The sequence below is a fragment of the Phalacrocorax carbo genome, chromosome 5 (genome assembly GCF_963921805.1).
Source record: "Phalacrocorax carbo chromosome 5, bPhaCar2.1, whole genome shotgun sequence".
In the NCBI taxonomy this organism is placed as follows: domain Eukaryota; kingdom Metazoa; phylum Chordata; class Aves; order Suliformes; family Phalacrocoracidae; genus Phalacrocorax; species Phalacrocorax carbo.
The window spans coordinates 8,371,371-8,390,815 of NC_087517.1; the positions used below are offsets into that span (position 1 = coordinate 8,371,371).

General features: G+C 39.2%; 1 protein-coding gene across 6 annotated transcripts in view; it reads right to left on the bottom strand.

Annotated features, from left to right (window-relative positions):
* The window catches only part of MGAT5 (alpha-1,6-mannosylglycoprotein 6-beta-N-acetylglucosaminyltransferase), a 137,409-nt gene that overhangs the window by 70,974 nt on the left and 46,990 nt on the right, over nucleotides 1-19,445 (bottom strand). For 3 of the 6 annotated variants that reach the window (XM_064451080.1, XM_064451082.1, XM_064451085.1), the window contains 2 exons: nucleotides 14,301-14,689; nucleotides 10,256-10,423 (listed from right to left, as the gene is read on the bottom strand). In XM_064451080.1, coding sequence (XP_064307150.1) covers nucleotides 10,256-10,423; nucleotides 14,301-14,538 — 406 coding nt within the window. In that variant the 5' untranslated portion in view covers nucleotides 14,539-14,689. Of the gene's footprint in view, nucleotides 1-10,255; nucleotides 10,424-14,300; nucleotides 14,690-17,087; nucleotides 17,182-19,445 lie in introns of those variants that run through there. The other 3 variants (XM_064451084.1, XM_064451083.1, XM_064451081.1) reach the window with 3 other exon arrangements.

The window sequence follows — 19,445 nt, forward strand, 5'->3', positions numbered from 1 at the left end:
GTACTGCCTTTGTGGGAGGCACATGGACAGCAAAATGGGAAAAACTGCTTGGTATTATATACAGTATGGAAAAAGAATACAATGGATAAGGTACAATAAATACAAGTCAAAGCAAAGCATTACCCTGGGAAAGCTGTTATCTTGGCTATTAGAACCAGTGCAGCCCACATCATCTTACACCCGGTATGCTCTGACAATCTGCAGGGACAACCAGTTGGGTTTTTAAGGCATGACCATACAGAACATGGTACATACTATGTTAACTGAAGAAAAGCCACCTGTAATCCTCTTAAGACAGGAGGACAGCTTTGGAAATGCAAAATAATATGCAATAGCTTAGCTTTTTTTATCTAGTTTGTCTCTGCAAGTACAGAACTACAGAGTGAACTATGGTTGCAGGCTGTTAAAACTAATGAGGCTGTTACAGATGTAACAAAGTTCATTGGAAAAAGAGCCATGGAGACAAATCAACTGATCATGATGTTATCTGAGCCTTCCTCCTCATCTGAACAGCTTCATTATGTCAGCCCCATGTCTTTAGGAAGGACATGGAAATACCAAGACAAAGGTCCCTCTCACCACAGTAATGTTTTTTTAAAAAAAACCCAAAAGCCTGGTCACGTCATTGCCAAGGCTGACTTACACAGAGTCACATGGAGAAGACAAGGGGGAATGGACACAAGTTGCTCTTGGGGAGATTCCGACTGGACACGAGAGGGAAATTTTTCACAGTGAGGACAGTCACCATTGGAATAATCTCCCCAGGGAAGGGGTTGACCTGGCCACGTTGGACACCTTCACGAGTCGTCTGGACAGGGTGCTGGGCCATCTTGCCTACACCATGCTCTTCCTAGAAAGGTTGGACTAGATGATCCCTGAGGTCCCTTCCAACCTGTGATTCTGTGACTTCTCAGCCTGCCTTGCTACATATTCACTAAGGATGCCAGATATCTGACAGGCATCTAAGCCATCACATCTCAGATGACAAGTAAATACTGAAGTCTGCATCCTAACGAGTTACTTCAAAAATGTTAACGCTGAAGTTGTTAGAAGAGAACTCAACAGCCAATACAGCAAAAGTAGTTAACGCATAAGGTGGAAACGCTACAGAAACTTTGAAGAGATACACCAAAAATATTCTCCCTCATGGAGCTGTGCTACATACAGCAACCTGATACTTCACTGTTCTTAGTCTTAGAGCTCTCCAGGTACCAGCTATGTACATGGTGGGTGTGGACAGAAATTTGATGTGAACCTTCACTTGCTCATTTTTATGGGATCCAGGACACACAATTAACATCTTCCAAAGTAACGCTTTTCAATGGAAAAGAACATTTTGTAAAAAACCAGTCTGGCACAGTTTTCAGTGCAATTATACTTTCTGAGGTGTTAGATGTTTACACTAATTAAAAATTTAGCTTTTCAATGAACAAGCAGAGTAGAGTGATGACAATGGCCTCAGAGCACCTTGGCCCTTCCTTTAAACCAACATTCTTATTTAAAAAAATTGTTTTGCAACATGCATATTCAGTATTAATATTTCATTTAGTTTGCTTAAATCAAGTTTTTCCCATAGCTGCCAGAAGAACATAGCAAGAGTTCACAATTTAGGGACAAAAAAAATCCCCCCAAAACCCAAAACCCAAACCAAACAAACAACCCCTCTCCCCCCCAAAAAACCAACCCCAACCCCAAAACAAAGCCCAAACCAAACCCAACTCACAAGACACAAACCCCACAGCCCCTTCTTACCAAAACAAAGAAAATCACATGAAGAAAACAGAAAAAATGAGATTCTTTGATCATGTTTGTGCAAGCAGATTGCACTATCCGATGAAATATGCTAACCGCAATCCTGTCCCACAAAAATCAAGGATTTCTTTCATAGTTATCTTAGAAAAGCAGAACTGTTAAAAGCCAAGTTGCCTAAACCAATCTCATCTTGTGCCTGTCACATGGAACCAAGGGTTTGGCTTCAACAGAAGCAGCCACGTACACAAGCTCTGCTTGAAAGTGTCATGGTTTCATATTTCCCTATTTCCGTTTAATCATCTCCAAAACAGCAATTTAAGATTTACCTAGGGTGTTATTTGTGGCAGTAACTCAAAGCTTCCTGTTCTAAAAGCTGATAGAAACACTTATCTGCTAGGCACCCAAGGTTTAGATTAATACTTTCTTGTGTGGGGGGGGAATATATTACTTCCCACAAATTCAGAAAGGATGGCTACCAAATATCTTAAAAGCTTTTCAGATACAACTTGGATAAATAAAGACAGAGGAGACAGAAGGAAAGAGGACTTCATTGCTTCTGAAACCAATCAGCTGAAGCCTTATAAGCATCTTTATTAACAATTCACTCTTTCATAAATGAAATGGAGGTTCTGGAAAAGCAGTTGAAAATTGCCAGTATCAAAACAACCACACTGTTTGATGGTTTTGAGGAGGGAAGAAGAAAAAGGAAAGTATGCTTATGATTTCACACATGAATTGAAAGGGGAGGGGGGGGGTGGGTTTGAAATAATGCCTAACCTCCTGCCTAAGCTACCCAAAGTGCTCCACAGCTTTGCTTTTAACATAATCTATGCAGCCTCACCCTCTAGCAAAGGTTCCATCATCAGCATCTTTGGGATTTGTGATACCAAAATGCTCTATTATCCTTTCACACAACCCAAAAGAGAAGAGAAGCTGTTTTGCTCTTGGGCTTCCCTCAATTAAAGTTCTGCACAACTAACTTCAGAGAAAGAAACCAGGTGTTGTACCACACTACAAACATTAAACCTAAACACACTAAGGATAGGAATACACAGTACAATCTATATAAAAATCAACAATGCTAGTTGTCCGAGAGCCTGAAAAGGAAGAGAGAGATCTCTAACAGAGAGAAGTGTCTAATCGTGAACTCAAAAAATGAATCAAATAAAAGTTTGAGTTCACCTACTTCAGAGACAGCTGAGTTACAGTCCTTGCTTAATCCTCAATATATCCTCCTACCAAATGTTAGCACCTTCTTATTATGAACAAGCATAATCCAGATGGATTTTCTTCAGATCTTTTATCTGCCAAAAACTCTACACACGACTACAGAGCAACATTTTCTGTTGCAGATTTCACCACTGCTGCCTCAGTTCTACACCTTGCTTGACAGCCAGAGGTGGAAAAATAATAATTAAAAAAAAGAATAAGAGTGCCACTTTTCTCCATGTCTCCCCAAATAAGGAGCCTAAGTGATGAACAGACCTTTGTAAAGTAATGTAAAGTGATGAATAACGTTACTTCCAGTGTTTATTTCCTACAATTGAAACACCGAGTCATATTCTTAAGATATCTGTACGTCTACTCAAAGTACAGTTATAAATCTTCATCAAAGATTATGTTTTACTTATGATAAGTAATCTCTAAATACCAGCATATCTTAGGTTTCAGGATGGTAATGAAGAGGCTACTCTACTGAAAAAGTCATGGGCTATATACCAATACCTATCACACAAACTGCTTGTTCAGGCTATAGTGGTCAAAGCACAGGCTAAAAATTGATCAAAGCTGTTTTTAGGAGGCCACAAACATTTCTATCAGACTGTGACATGACAAAAAACCATGACAGCTACTTTTTGTCTAGAGATTATTAAACCTAAAATAAAGATAGATATTTTTTCCAAACTGCTAAACACTGATTATTTCCCATGCCAGTGCCTCTTTTTTTCCTTTGCTGACAGGCTCTTTCAGAGCAGGTATTGCTCATTCCTTCATGAAGGAATTTATAATGGATTATTTTAGCATAATACTCCAGGTTGTAACACGTCCCAGTCCAACGCTTATCTGGACCTCCCCAGACTTTTCGGCTCACATTACCTAACATATTTCCTTTGTTGAACACTGATTTTGAGGGGGTGGGAGGAATCTTTGATAGCCAGGTACTTCCCTAGTGTTTTTTCTCTTCCTCAAGAAACTGTCCTACTTCATCTTTCTGCTACTGGTTTTATCGTTTAGTCACCAGGAAAGCCTACAGAAGTTGCTGATTAAAGTTTTAGAAGACATTTGGTAGCCCTTCAAATGACATCCTGACTACAAACAGTAGTTACAGTTGTTTTAAAAGGAGCTACAAAAATCATTACTATTAGTTCTTTCCTCATCCATATGGTTCATAGGAAATATTTCATCTGCTTTTACACCTGTAAGGATGCAAAGGCTGTATATTCTTCTATTAACACTGTGATCGAGTTACAGGCAACTGCTGTGCACTAGCAGAGAGCAGATCTGTACCTTAGGGGAACATGAACTACTCAAATTTATTTGTCCAAGCAGCTAAGTGACCACTCTCAAAGTCTGGATATCTACATCCCCAAAAGAACATTAAAAATATCAAAAAGTACATAGAAGGTTTTTTTTTTCTTCATTAGAAAGAAGGATGATACATTCCATGTTGCAACATCAAGAGACTGTGGTAACTGAAGGCGGTTTTAGCCCAAACGTAAGCACACTGGAATAAGTAACCTTGCAAGTCTAATTATAAGTAAGAACTTTCCTGGTCCAACAGACATTCTGCCATCAAGATGTATAGTTGACAAAAATTAAATAGCCCCTTACCTCAGTTCATTGAGAAATGTCAGCATTTAAAAAAAAATAATATTTTTTCAACCATTTCACAAGTGACAACTGTTTCTCAACATACATTCTCTTCATTGTTACCCAGATTACTTACTTACTCACATTCAAACTCGTATCTGAGCTAACATAAAAACAACGTATATATGAACTGAAAAAAATCTATCGATTCTAATACTATCAATATTCCCTTTTTATACTATTATTCTAGTTGTCTATACAGAAAAGGTGGACAGGAGTAGAAATTGTTTTTTAAATCCGTATCTGGCCCAATTGTGTCCTTAATCTCAAAGAAAGACTTTTTCAGTCCAAAAATCTGAGTCATGGTCACCTACCAGTTGTGTCAAAGGCATGTCAAAGATAACAAGAAGGGCTTCTATAAATACATCACCAGTAAAAGGAAGACTGGGGATACAGTGGGCCCACTGCTGAACAAGGAAGGGGCCCTGGTAACACAGGATGCAGAGAAGGCGGAGTTACTGAATGCCTTCTTTGCCTCGGTCTTTACTGCTAAGGCTGGCCCTCAGGCATCCCAGCCCCCAGAGAAGAGAGGAGAAATCGGGACAAAGGAAGACTTACCATCGGCTGAGAAGGATTGGGTCAGAGATCACCTATGCAAACTGGATCCTCACAAATCCATGGGCCGCCAGATGGGATGCACCCGCGAGTGCTGAGGAAGCTGGCAGATGTTCTTGCTGAGCTACTCTCCATCATCTTCGAAAGGTCATGGAGGACAGGAGAGGTGCCCGAGGACTGTAGGACAGCAAATGTCACTCCAGCCTTCAAAAAGGGCAAGAAGGAGGACTTGGGGAACTGTAGGCCAGTAGCCTCACCTCCATCCCCAGAAAGGTGATGGAGCAGTTCAACCTGGAGGTCATCTCCAGGCATGTAGAGGACAAGAAGGTTATCAGAAGTAGTCAACATGGATTCACCAAGGGGAGATCATGCTTGACCAACCTGACAGCCTTCTACGATGGCGTGACTGGCTAGGTCAACGAAGGGAGAGCAGTGGATGTTGTCTATCTTGATTTCAGTAAGGCAGTTGACTGTCTCCTGTAGCGTCCTCACAGGCAAGCTAAGGAAGTGTGGATTGCATGAGTGGACAGTGAGGTGGATTGATAACTGGCTCAACAACAGAACTCAGAGGGTCATCATCAACAGGGCAGAGTCTGGTTGGAGGCCTGTCACTAGTGGTGCTTCCCAGGGGTCTGTGCTGGGTCCAGTCCTGTTCAACATATTCATCAATGACCTGGATGATGGGACAGAGTGTAACCTCAGCAAGTTTGCTGATGATACCAAGCTGGGAGGAGTGGCTGATACACCAGAAGGCTGTGCTGCCATCCAGCGAGACCTGGACAGGCTGGAGAGCTGGGCCAAGGGGAACCTCATGAAATTCAACAGGAGCAAGTGCAAGGTCCTGCACATGGGGAGCAACAACCCCATGCACCAGTACAGGCTGGGGGCTGAACTACTGGAAAGTGGCTCTGCTGAGAAGAACCTGGGAGTGCTGGTGGACAAGCAGCTTACCATGAGCCAGCACTGTGCCCTTGGTGCCAAGAAGGCCAACGGTGTCCTGGGGTGCATTAAAAGGAGTGTGGCCAGCAGGTCGAGGGAGGTTATCCTCCCCCTCTGCTCTGCCCAGGTGAGAGCACATTTGCAGTACTGTGTCCAGTTTTGGGTCCCCCAGTTTAAGAAAGATGCAGAACTGCTTGAGCAAGTCCAGCGGAGAGCTACCAAGATGATCAGGGGACTGGAGCATCTCCCATACGAGGAAAGGCTGAGAGACTTGGGTTTGTTCAGCCTGGAAAAGAGAAGACTGAGGGGGGATTTCATAAATACCTATAAATATCTAAAGGGTGGGTGTCAGGATGATGGGACTAGACTCTCTTCATTAGTGCCCAATGACAGGACAAGGGGCAACACGCACAAGGTGGAACACGGGAAGTTCCACCTCAATACAAGGAAAACCTCCTTTCCCTGTGCGGGTGCCAGAGCACTGGCACAGGCTGCCCAGGGAGGCTGTGGAGTCCCTTCCCTGGAGACATTTACACCCCACCTGGACGCGGTCCTGTGCCCCCTGCTCTGGGTGTGCCTGCTCAAGCAGGGGTGTTGGACAAGATGATCTCCAGAGGTCCCTTCCGACCCCTACCATTCTGTGATTCTGTGTGTTTAATGAAGTTAGATAAAACCATAACCTGGACGCGATTTCAATAACTTGACCCTGGAACCAAACCAGGATTCTTGCATTATCATGATCCATCTGTAGCATATCGATGCTGCTGTTCTGAATACAGCAAGGTACCCAACAAAAGAAAATTGCACTTGCAGAGGGGCTTTGGGAGAAGAAATGTTGACCAATCGTCATCTCTGTTCTTCCTAGTTTGCAGATAAAAGACTACTATTTTTTTTTCCCTGAAAGTGTTACTAACACTTAAAATACACAATGAAGAAAAGCTCATAGCACATTCAGATTGACAAGTCTAGCCTGCCATGATAGTCGGTTTCAAATTATACGAAAAATATATGTTTTGCTCTTCAGTTTGTGTCCAGACATAATCAGCAATGAGGACAAATATTTACAGTATAATCACCTTCCCATCATTCTATTATGTGGTGTTTTATCTCTTATATGTACTCAGGTAGTATGCAACACAGTAAACTTTACACAAGGTCAGTGAGGACAAAATGGAGATTTCAGGATGATTAGTGACTCCTCTATTTACTACCAAGGTTTACAAACAGTACCAATAGATACTAAGGTGCAGTGTAAGCCTGCATGAACCCTCGTTTATTTCAGAAAGGCTTTTCATAGGTAAAGAGACATGGGTACACAGGTTATAGAATCAGGTCTCAGTGTACTGTGACAGCTCAATGCAAAAACAATAATTGCATGAAGTAGCTCCACTGGAAGCAGGACTCTCCTAGGAAAGTCTGCTAATGACACTGCGCAGTTGCACTGATGAATGAGGCTATGAAATGCTTACTTTCCTTCAGTTTTAAGCAGTGACTCCCAGGCAAAAAAAGATATGCAAAAAAATAAACCCAAGCAGTCTTTAAAAGACATTTCTAAAAGTATTAAACATGATGTTGTTAGGATGCTCCATAAATACTGCAGTTGTCCAGACAGAAAAAGTGAAATTACTAATAATAGCTAACAAATTTGTCTAAAGTCAGCATTAAAATATTACAGCTGATAAACAGAGAAATGATAATCCTAACATGTTTGCTTTCTGTGGTCACTTCATAGCATAACAGCTGAATAAACTATTATAAAGAAAGGAAAGGAAGTATCATGTATATGTGTATACACACATTTCAGCTCCAGCAGAATGACAAACTGTTGGGTAACAAAATGTCTCCTCTACAATAATTTTCAGATTATCTCAATTGCTCTATCACAATAAAAAAGGATGCTGTTGAAATATTGCAGACCAAACCAACACTGTAGCTGGTACTGTAATCACAATGTTTATTCACCTAGCTTATTTTCTGAACAATTCCTTCCTAACAGAGAAGATATTTATATTATGATTTTACTGGAATCATATGGCTTCCAGAGTTTGCTACTGTCAGGAAAATGCTATGAAGACAGAAGTAGAAACAAGTTTTTCACTTCCATTTGGCTGCCTCTGATCAGATGAATTTCCACTGATTGCTTCAAATGGATGAACAGTGGGCACTTTAACACAAGGATTGGCTTCAAGCTCAGTTCTACCCATTGGTACTATTCAGCCTAGAGATACCTAAGCAGTGACGTTGTCCAAACAGGCACCAGAATAATATATTAATCAAACCTTAAGAAACTATTTCCTAAAGGTTTTTCTGTTGGTGCTGTTCAACATAGTTGCTTCAGGTATTTTAAATTTTGTGTACCAAGGGTCAAAGGTAAAAACCTGAAGCTTTAATAAGAAAGTGTTCTCTGCCACAGAGCAAGCCTATGGCAGAGAAAAGCTACGTAAACGCTGCAAACTGAGAACACCTACCAAGCTCCTTCAACATTGCTCGTGAGTACTAAAATTGTGAATCTAGCAAATTCCAAGAATAACAAACAAAATTTAGTTCACCCGAAGAACTGTTTCCTAATCAGATAAGAACAATGACCCTTTGCCTATAAACTATAAGCAACAACATAAGTAGACTTCTTCCAATTATCTGCAAACCTACTGAAATAACAGCATCAAGTCTCTCTTTTGTCCAGCTACAAAAAGAAAATACAGAGATGTTTTTCATTTTACATACAACACAGAAACTGTAACAATACTGTACTAGCTCACTTTCCATTGAAGTAGAAGATCTTCCAACATAGATCTTGTGTTGCATTCCTTGTGGTAGCAACACGATCACCGTTAGTAGTCTGCAGGTGCTACACCTGTTCAGTTACTTGTTTCTAATCTGCCTTCAGTCTAACCAAGACAACAGACACGGGGCGAGAGGGAAGGTACCACAAGGCAAAACGAGCAGTTAACACACATGCAAAGGGACTGTTGTAAATGCCTATAAGCATGTTCTTACTATGTGGCAAGAAAGACACAAAGGTAAAGACACCGAGGCATAATATGCCTTTAATGTCCTTGTACAGACAAATGCAGTTAGGACAGAGCAGCTGACACAGCAACACTGCTGGTATGCTGTACTCTGGTAATCACTTCTACATCTGCTCTCCCAGACTTTCTTTCTACCCTACCAAAGGCAGCATCTGCTTCTCTGCTTTGACAAATTTAAGAGGGTAACACCCTTTCCACAGAAATATTTATTTTTAGAGGAAACCCAAGCACAGGTAAGACTTCCAAGCACAGCTGTCAACCCATTTACCAAGTTGCCCTAACTCTTCTGGTCTGCTCCCTTTTTGGGACTGCAAAGATCATTAGCAAGGCAGACTCAGACCTTCCTATCAGTCAGGACAACCAGTATCTGTTTAGACCTGGTGGCAGAGCAAAATGCAGGGCAATAGGCAAGGCAGTAAAAACAACAAGATTCATTCAGTGTATGAACCACACTCACAGCTGGGAACAGTAAAGGAACAGGGGTTAGCAAGGCATTCTGCTACCACAGGATGACTCAAATACTTTGAGAAGTTGTAAGGGTAGTGAACGGTCTATTCACTGAAGACAAAATTAATGACTTCGAATGACATTTTAAAACATACATTTATTTAAGCTGAAGGTACCAGGTAGGTCATCTCTGTGTGTCAAATCATAAGAGCTATCAAGCAGAGTAGGGAAGGACATTTTTAAATCAGAACCAGTAACAAACAATGTTTTCTTTTGGTTAACCAATGAAGCACATATAGTAGAAATGCAGAGCAGATTCATACCAACCCAAGTAATTAGGCCTAGAGAGAAAATGTCTGCCCAGTTTCATCTTTCTAAAGTACAACCATTTAAATTATGAAACATCTACAATGAAAAAGGTAGGCTATATGCCTTTGGCAGATAATTTGATTTTCTTCTATGTGTTCAAGTTCCCACAGAAGTCAGTCTTCCTCTGAGCTTGTAAAAGATGACTGGACTTAAGATTGCCATTGACACAGTCTGGAGTTTCAATTTTGTTTTCTAAGACACTCCAAATATCTAACACTGAAAAATCATGTTATGACCAAGAAAAAATACAGATTAAACAGCCCATAAATATTTTAAACAGCTGCCATACCTACCTGCTACATTAAGCTTTTCAACTGCTCCTAAGCCGGGAGCAGGAGTACTAGTATTGTTGGTAGAGTTTGCTCCTGTTCCATTAAGTACAAGATTTTCCACCTTGGACTCCAGCTTCCCAATGCGCTGCAAGATATTATCCAACAAGACAGCAAGTGTCTTCTTCAAATCTACAAATGAAAAGTTAAATTGCTTAATAATGCAATGCACGCTGTCAGAGAGAATCAAAAAATAGATACAAGAATGAGACTGGAATATATATAGACACTTTCTCAGAGCAAATCTTTCTCATTAGCAGTTCTATGCATTAATGTTCCCTACTTTGCTCAGCCTCAGATAAAAGTTTCCATGGACATGGAACTTGTCTTCCTGTGTATTTTATAAAGCACACTGCAACTTATATACATATCCTATATTCAAGGTGAAGTATGCGCCTTTATGGGTACACAGACGGGAACAAAAAAAAAGCATGCTTTCTAATAGCTCAAGTAATAAGAATTTGCTCAAATAATAATGAATCTAAAAGTAAACCCATATTCAAGCACTATCAGAGGAACAGTCTGTCAGATGCTCAGTCACTTGCAATCAAAAACCCCCTTCCCAAAGGAAGGGACAGCTTTGAGCCAGTACAAAAACCTTCTCCTGCACCTCTTCCACCACAACCAGGTCCTGCACTGGAAAAAAAAAGTTAGGGTCAACCTTTCTGCCATATACACAAAACACCATAAATCACCTGTTTCTTTTCTTCAGTCTGTTGGTTATTGCCTCTACCTATCTATTTGGCCTGACACAGCACACACTGTTTGTGGAAAGCAATGCACAGTAACAGGAGTCTGCATATCAACTGACAACCCAGGAGTTCTCTGATATTTTTTCTTTCCCTTTTCTTTGTTCAGATTTCTTGCAGTAACACAGACAGTTGGGCAAGCTAAAAGAACCGTGGGCAAGAGGAGAAAAATAGACTACTATCAGACTAAACTGTATAATTATAGCGGCAACAAGCCAAAGAAGATGAAAGGAAGTATTATTCTTTGTTCATTTACCTTTGTCTCAGGATTAAAGAATTTGGTGTGATGAATTTATGTTATTTTCCCATTTAATTACATAAAATAATCTTATGTGCATATGTATAATACATTTTCTGCTTTCCACAACTTCAGAATTAAACAACTTTCTGATCTCTAATAGAAAATTTCTCCATACATCTGAAGAGATCCTTCTGCCCCAACATCAGTTGTATTTTTGCCACACTTTTTTGTGGTCCCTTTTTTTTTTTTCCATGACTAGCCCAGTTCTGTGCAAATGAGAGAGTAAATAAGAAAAGGCTATTACTTTTAGAAAGCTTATGATTCTTTTTTCCAAATAAAACGAGAGTTGTATTTATTGCATGGAGCCATAAAGTAGATCTTTCTTTAGAACTTTGGTTTTTTCCTTTGTCCTTTAAAGATTGGAAGATAGAATCTTAATCACTAATTATCTGGACTATCTCAAAAAGGGGTCCAGAAGTCACTTTTGGTACAGTGTGCAGAAGAAAATGGAAGAGTAGGAAAGAGGAAAAAAGTAGTAAAGAGATTCAGGAAACAATAAGAAAGAAACACAGCATGCATAAAGGCATACACAGAGTATAAAGAGAAAAGTGGCTAAACATTGTATTTTTTTAATACTGATACCAAAACACTGATATGAGACTGCTCATGGAACAAAAAAAAAGGCAATTGAAGGCTAGCTTTAGAAGGGGAGGACAGAAGCAGAGATTCATGGTATTTTTTGTAAAACAACTGTTTACTGCTATAAAAAACCCTAATACTCACTGTGTATATTTGGACTACAACTTTTAAAACTGAAGTGTGTGATCTACCTACCGGAAAGGTTAATATATGGTAGAACGAAAAAGTGAAAAAGCACACGAGCTGTGCAATCACAATTAAGGAATGACTGAAAACATTTTGGGTGAGTAAAAGCAGCCAAATGAAGCAAACTTCAAACTTATTCTTGAACATGGAAATCATGACTGTACTCGCTAATAGCAAACAGAGGATAACATTAAAAGAAATTAAAAGGCTAAATACCAACTTCTACTCATTATCATTAACATTAGTCATTAATGTGTTTATTCCTGAACAGATAACCTGATCATTTGCTATCAACAGATCATTTGGTACACCAAACAGGACAAACAAACTTACTTATTAAGTAATTGTTATCTTACTCAGTTTCATAAAGTATTATTTAATATGGTGTTATTCACTCACCATAGCACCTTTCCCTCTAATATTTTAAATAAATATACTACCATTCTTTTGCATCCTTCTAAACTCCTTAATTGAAAACAGCTGTCCAAACTTGTCTTTAAACTGTAAAATTCTTCTTCGCCATGGAACTTGAAATTTCTGCACAAAACTTAGCTTTACCTTCACAGGAACATTATAGAGTTATTTCACCCACTTTCAAATGCAGTTTAACTTCTCCTGGGGAACATGACCACTATTTGGCGGCAAGTCAGCTTACTCCCCAGCAGGATTCGGAACGGGAAATGAATGCCACAGGCCACAAGCTGCAGGGGAATCTTATCCTTAGCTCAAGGATATCCTGTACTCTCAGACCTAGCGAGGGCACAGATTAAGGACGTTACCCTTCAATTCCTGGAGACATATTGTTTCCTGTGGTTTTTCTCTTCTTCAATTCACCTACCATCACACACCCTTACAAGATAATGGGACACTAATGATGGTTATGTAGCAGATAGGGTTTTGTTTTAAGCCTACGCACCCAGTTCTCTAGGGACCTCTACCTGCTTGGAGATCTTCAATCTAAGTATTGATCTAGTACCATTCTATTTAGCTTGTGTTGCTTTGTAATCTTACAATACCAGTATAGCTCAACATGCAGTCCCATATCAGTGGACGTTGCAGAATAGGGATGTCTTGTTATTTAAGCAACAAAGCAATATAATTTTTTGCTATGTTTGGGACAATAATCTCAGCCTTACAGGCAAGCTCCTTCACACAAACTCAAAAAAAAATTTTTTTAGAGGAAAAAGGAGACATGAAAAGAATCGCCCAGCAGGATATTTTCCTTACATGCATCAAAAAGGAAAGAGTATTAAAGAGAAAACTAGAGGAAGAGGTGCAGCTATTATCTGTTGCATCCTAGTCTTTATTCTTTGTCTAAGCCTACAAAAGACATCTATCCGATTTCTTCAGAGCTGATTATTAAGGCATATATAAAAGGAAATAAATACAGATGACCAATTAGCCATTAACTTTCCAGTTAGCCTGAAAGCACACAGGTCAGCAGGAAAGAGAGTGAGTTTAGAAAATGCTAACAAGTAAGGTGTATGACACAATCTTATCAGATTGAAAAAAGGAGCCACACCTAACCTGAAACTGGATATTTTTACTTTTCTAATATTTTCTGGCAACATGTTTGTTCTCTCCTGCATGCTTTCGCTCACACATGCACACAAACTCAACTCTCATGTACAAAATGGAAGAGAGTAAGCATTAAAACTTTCTGCCGAACTGAAACCCACAAAAAAAGTTCTCTACCCTGAGACAAATACGATACATTTAAGCTTAATTTAAGCTTATGCCAGATACATAAACTTAAGTAAATTGACTGAACAAAGAAGCGAAATTGGAAAGAAGAAGAAAGCAACATAGCAGGTCTCCACTTTATCAGTAAGGCAAGTTCTTCTTCCACAAGGAATTTCTTGGATCGCTGACACGCAAACTGAAAAGCCTCACAAATTTCTTAAAAACAGCAAAAGTTGTTTTCTTTTAAAATGAAGTTCTAGCAAACAACCTGAGGCATACCAGATATAGCTACTAGACAAATACCGTAAAAACTAGCACATAACTTCATCTCTAAGTGACTGGAAATTTAAAATTTGTCCCATTTCATACTTACAAGTGAAGACTGTTTTCTCCACATTGCAAATCGGCAGTGCAAAGTACTGTCAGTTGAGCAGCATTATGAAGTAAAATGCTTGGACAACTTAGAAAAAACTGTAAACAGATTATCACGTAATCTATAGCACACACTTACCGTATGCTGTCACTGTCCCAACATAAGGCCCATCAACCACATTTTTGTTTTCTTCGGCTAATGCCTTGATGTATCTTTTGCTGAGATCCAAAATTTGCTCACGCAGGACTGAACTGCTTTCGTGTTGTGTTTGCTGCTGAATAGTAAAATGCAGAAGCATCATTCCCCAAATGAAACCAAAAGTCACCAGAAAAAAGCCGAGTTTCTGAGACGACAGCTTCCATGGAGAGAATGCCATGATTCCCAACAGCTGCACACAGTTACTACAAAGGTTCCTAAAGCATGAAGCCAAACTGCAAGTTCATGGTCCAGGTATATAAATATCACAGAGCAGGACTCAGTCTTATTCCAACTCCTTAGTCAACGTATATCCGTATTTCAGTTCCATCCTGTTGCAAGAGGGGAAATAAAAGAAGCATAGTTACCACAATATATTAGAAGTTTTTACTAGCTATACTAGGTCTTCTAACTGGTACAAAATAGGAGTAGACAATATCCTTCCTTTGTAAATGTTTAATTTATATGTATCAACATTGTACTGTACTAGCCAGAGCACAAAGAAGCTGAGAAAAGCACTGGAAAGAGAACAAAGAGGAAGCGAAGAGCCTGACCAGGTGTAGAACACCTCTCAGTATCTGGATCAAATTCAATGCTTCAAGCAGTTTCTAAGATGAATTTCAAGGTAAGGGTGCTTTTACATATTTGTGTGTGTACACACAACATTTTGTTGTATTGGCAGTGCAGCAATTTAAGACAATTCTGAACATAATTCAGTTCTCAGAAAACAAGTAATTTTAGCTGGCAGTGACACTGCTTGGAGTTCCTGGCAAGAGCTATGGCATATGGCTAGATAGGTGATCAGGAAATCAGACTCCCTCAGGGGCAAAGAGATAAAAAGAAATCTACATTATTTAAGCCAAGACACTCTCCTGGCTTATACTGCAAGCAGTCAGAAGGCTGGAATAATCTCTTGCTCCTGTGTGGCCTCTGCCATGCATAGTTTCTCCTTATTCATAAAACACAGTCCAATGAGTTTGCTCTTTGCAACTAAATTCCAAACACATACTTCTGAATGCTACAACGTGCCTTTTGTATATAAAATTAATATTCTTGGTGCTTTTCACACACTAGGGAAAAAGAATTGTAATAACGGCCTTCAGGGCACACTAGGGCCATCTTTCCATGGTAAACTCAAAGATAAAACCTGGCGTAAACAATCCAAAGGCAAGAAAACTCCGTGATGAGGGCTAGAGGCAGGGTCCTTAGCATAAAACCCAACGAGAAGAAAGGTAATTAAAAGATAATTAAGTGTAACTTGTCATGTTAAAACACAGATTTGGTAAAATGTTATCCTTTTAACTTCATAATGCTCCCAGACAGGATTAGATAACATAATGTTCCCTTCCATTCTGCACTTGTACAGATAATGCAGATGTTACTCTGTTTTAATAGGATAATTACATAGATGCCTGCTAGCAGTGCTCCCTGTTTGCTAAAATTCCCTTTAGATCTTCTGCTTTCAGTTGAACCAGCAGTTCTGCAAAGGGACAGAAATACCTTTGGACCACTTATTTTCCAACATGTCTTGTGTGTGCATTCAGCATTATTGATTATTATCAACTGTAGAAATGAATTTGCATTACACAGTAAACTAAAAACAGACAAGGCAGCAACTGCACTATGCATTTATGTTGCTAAAAGAACAATTTGAAGCCATCTTTTGCGTAAAGAGGAATGGTGCAGAAAAATAAATCGCAAATACAATGAAAAAGATTATGAAGCCCTCAAGTTGACTTTTTCCACACTTAAAATAACTCAATAAAGAAAATGAATGGTCTCAACACAGAAAATGAAGGACTCTGTTTAATGCTGCTCTCCATAAACTTAAGTTAATTTTCCAAGAAATGGCAGAGGGAAGTTTTACTTCTTTCAGTTGGTTTAACTATAGCCTTGGGACACTCTTGGGCTGACTGAAATGTAGAGTATTGTTATTTCATTAAAAACTGAATGTTTTACTATTCTCTTGCAATAGCTGGTGTGATAAAACATAGAAAATTTTGTTGTTTAAAACAACATCACAACTTTAAAAAGAAATCTGAAATATTCAAGATTAATACCCTCAGTGACTTAATTTCAAGTAAGAATTGACAGGATCCTCTATAGCGATAAGATAATTAATAAATAACTGTGGCTGTTACAGTCAATATTTCTTCCCCAATTATCAGTTGTTTGTGAAGTGGAAAACACTGACTAAGAAAGTAAACCTATCACCACCATGTTTTAACAGACAAGTGCTAACAATTTTTTATGACTAGTTGTTTAGGAAGAAAACCCACAGAACACAATTAACATTTAAAACAGCAATAAAAAAATGAAAGTATTTCACAGTCTTTTTTAAGTTCTAGAATAAAAACAAGGATGATTACAAAAAAAAAATTGTATGTCAAACCTATGAGAATGATCTACTTAAACACAGCTGTTGACTTTTCCGTTCTGCTTATCAACAGAAAAAAAAAAAGCCTTAAATTCACTCAAAAACTGTAGAGGTAGACAGCAAATATTAAAGTGTTGGCATAAGAAAGGATTAAAATTCATTGACAGATGGGAAGAATGGCCCCCGCTATTTCAAGTGCTAAAAGCTAAAAAACCCCCCAAACCCCAAACTAAACACACGCACACACCCCCGCAAAACCCAAACAATAACCCCAAACACCATAAACCCGCCCTATTTTTACTGCCATTTAAACAATTCCAGCAGCTAGCAACCTGACGAATGCCCAACAACACATACTTAACTAACCTTACAGCACTGCTGGTGGCCATGGAGGTTTGTAAAGTGCACAGGAGAACTTGTGCGTCCCACCACTTCCATGGCCGGGTGCACACCCACACTGACTTTGGTGTATGTTTAATCCATTATTTGACAGACGTCTAAGACTGCCACACAACTATTCCGTGGTTAATGGTTACCACATACTTATAATGACTCTTTATTTGGTATCTAAGTGGACAGTGGTCAGAAGTTTTCAAGGGGTTATGTGGAATGCATGGAGACAGCAGCACAGGAACGTCTCTGTGGTACTTCTGCTTTGATGGGAAATTAATAACTGAAGTGAGCAACAGTTGAAGCAATACACATTTGTCTACTGTAATCACTCATGGAATTTGATAGTGCCTGCTGACTAGTTACCTCTCTGCCATTCCCAAACTTAAGGTAGTAGAATATTTCCCATATTCTCCCCCTTGCCTTACAAACGTCCTCAAAGGAGCTGATCCTGTTAACTATTAAGGCCCTTTCCTCGTCTAGTCTCCAAAATGCACAATGGGAGTCACATCTAAAGAGGATAAGGAAACCCATATTTGTACGTGCCTCTAAAGAATGACAGGCGCTCTTTCTCTCTTTTTTTTTTTTTTTTTGTTAAGCTTTGGAAAGAGGTGACCTCACTCTAAGACAACTCTTGAAATAATTCCAGCACCCCTCTGAAAACTGGATATGTCATAGTTGTGAAGTTGTTTGTGAAACCGTTAGGAAGATAATTCCTCATGATTTACTGAAGAGTAGCTAATGTACCAAAACTAAATGCTAAGTGTGAAAAACAGGGTGAAAGAGAAAAGATACACAAGGCAAGAAAACCTTTAATAAAGAGCAGCTTTGTTATGCTCTTCCTTCAATTCAACTCTAACCAGCCAAAATCTCACCACAACTGAACCAACACACTAGTGTTTGTTTAGTTTTTTAAACAGACCAGTTACACTCTTTGTGATAAACATACAACAATTTAAAACAGAACTGCCTCTACCCTTAACAAAAATAATTAGCATATTTCTTTGGAAAAGGGCTAACCTTACACCCATTTCCATAGGCATAAGAATTTTAATAGTCTTAGTACTTTTAGTGTTTCACATGGCTTCATTAAAAACACTTTTTTTTCTGGTCTATATTTAATAAAATCCTCCTCAGCAGTTGGTCAATTCATTAGTTATGGAGGATAATATTACCATGCCTATGTCATCACAACAAAAAAACTCCTCATGCTATTTAGAATCGTATAAGGAAAAAGTATCCCAATGCTAAAGTAAAGTGATCATGCATCAGGGATGCAAACTACACATTTCTCAGTGCTTTAAGCCTTTACTTTTTTGTTTTAAATGCTTGAAGTAGAGTGCAAACAGTCAGTCTTCACATGAACAGATTGTAGTGACACATATCCATGTATTTCTCTTCACTTTTTAAGAAGGAGAATTAATTACCTACAAAAGATTAAGCAAAGTCTCTTTATATGTACATACACAAAGCCTGATGCTCTCTGTCCAACTGCACCTATGTAAGAAACGGCACTTACTCAGGATAAACTTGGAGCAGTACTATCCTCACTATAGTCAGGGTCTGACTGTTCATCAGTTGAATTCGGTGTTCATCACTAGCTCCACAGTTACAAAACCTTAACTGTCTGTAGCCAAAGCAGAAGCTGTTGCACCCACAAAAGTAGCAGCAGATTGAGTAGTATTTAATTATTGGCTTGTTATGGACTCAAACATAAGCAAACTTATACAGCATGACTAGTAAATAATGTATATCCATTTTTGTACCAAGGGGCTCAGTAAAAATAGTATTGCCACTGCTAGGAACAGGCCTCATGCTTTATGCCAACTCTGTTTCTATGCCAAATGGGCAAGGCCCAAATCCTAGCCTCTTATGCTTGTAAAATTATTAGGAGAACTTGTTGCATGAGCTAGAGCTGGGTACCAGGTGCCTCTTGTTATGACATACAGCTTAGATATGAGATAAGAACAAAGGCCTTGAAAATACAGGCACTGGCTGAACACAGAGGCCCCAGAACTGTAAGCAGCTCAGTGATGGTCAATTATTATTGCACTGACAAAGTGCAACCCTGAGATTTGTGGGGGGAAAAAAACAAGGCCTGCTTTTCTTTCAATAGCAGCCAAAGCTGAAAAGGAGGAATAAAACTACCAAGCAACAAGAAAAGGCACCTGTGACAGCTTTGAACATCTTGCCATCAAGGACATGGCACCAGCTCTGTAGTACTATACACTCACAGTTAATTTAAAATGAGATTGTTACAGACTAATAGCTTTGCATATGCAGTGTTAATGACTAGAAATGAGTAAGAACTAGCCATTAGC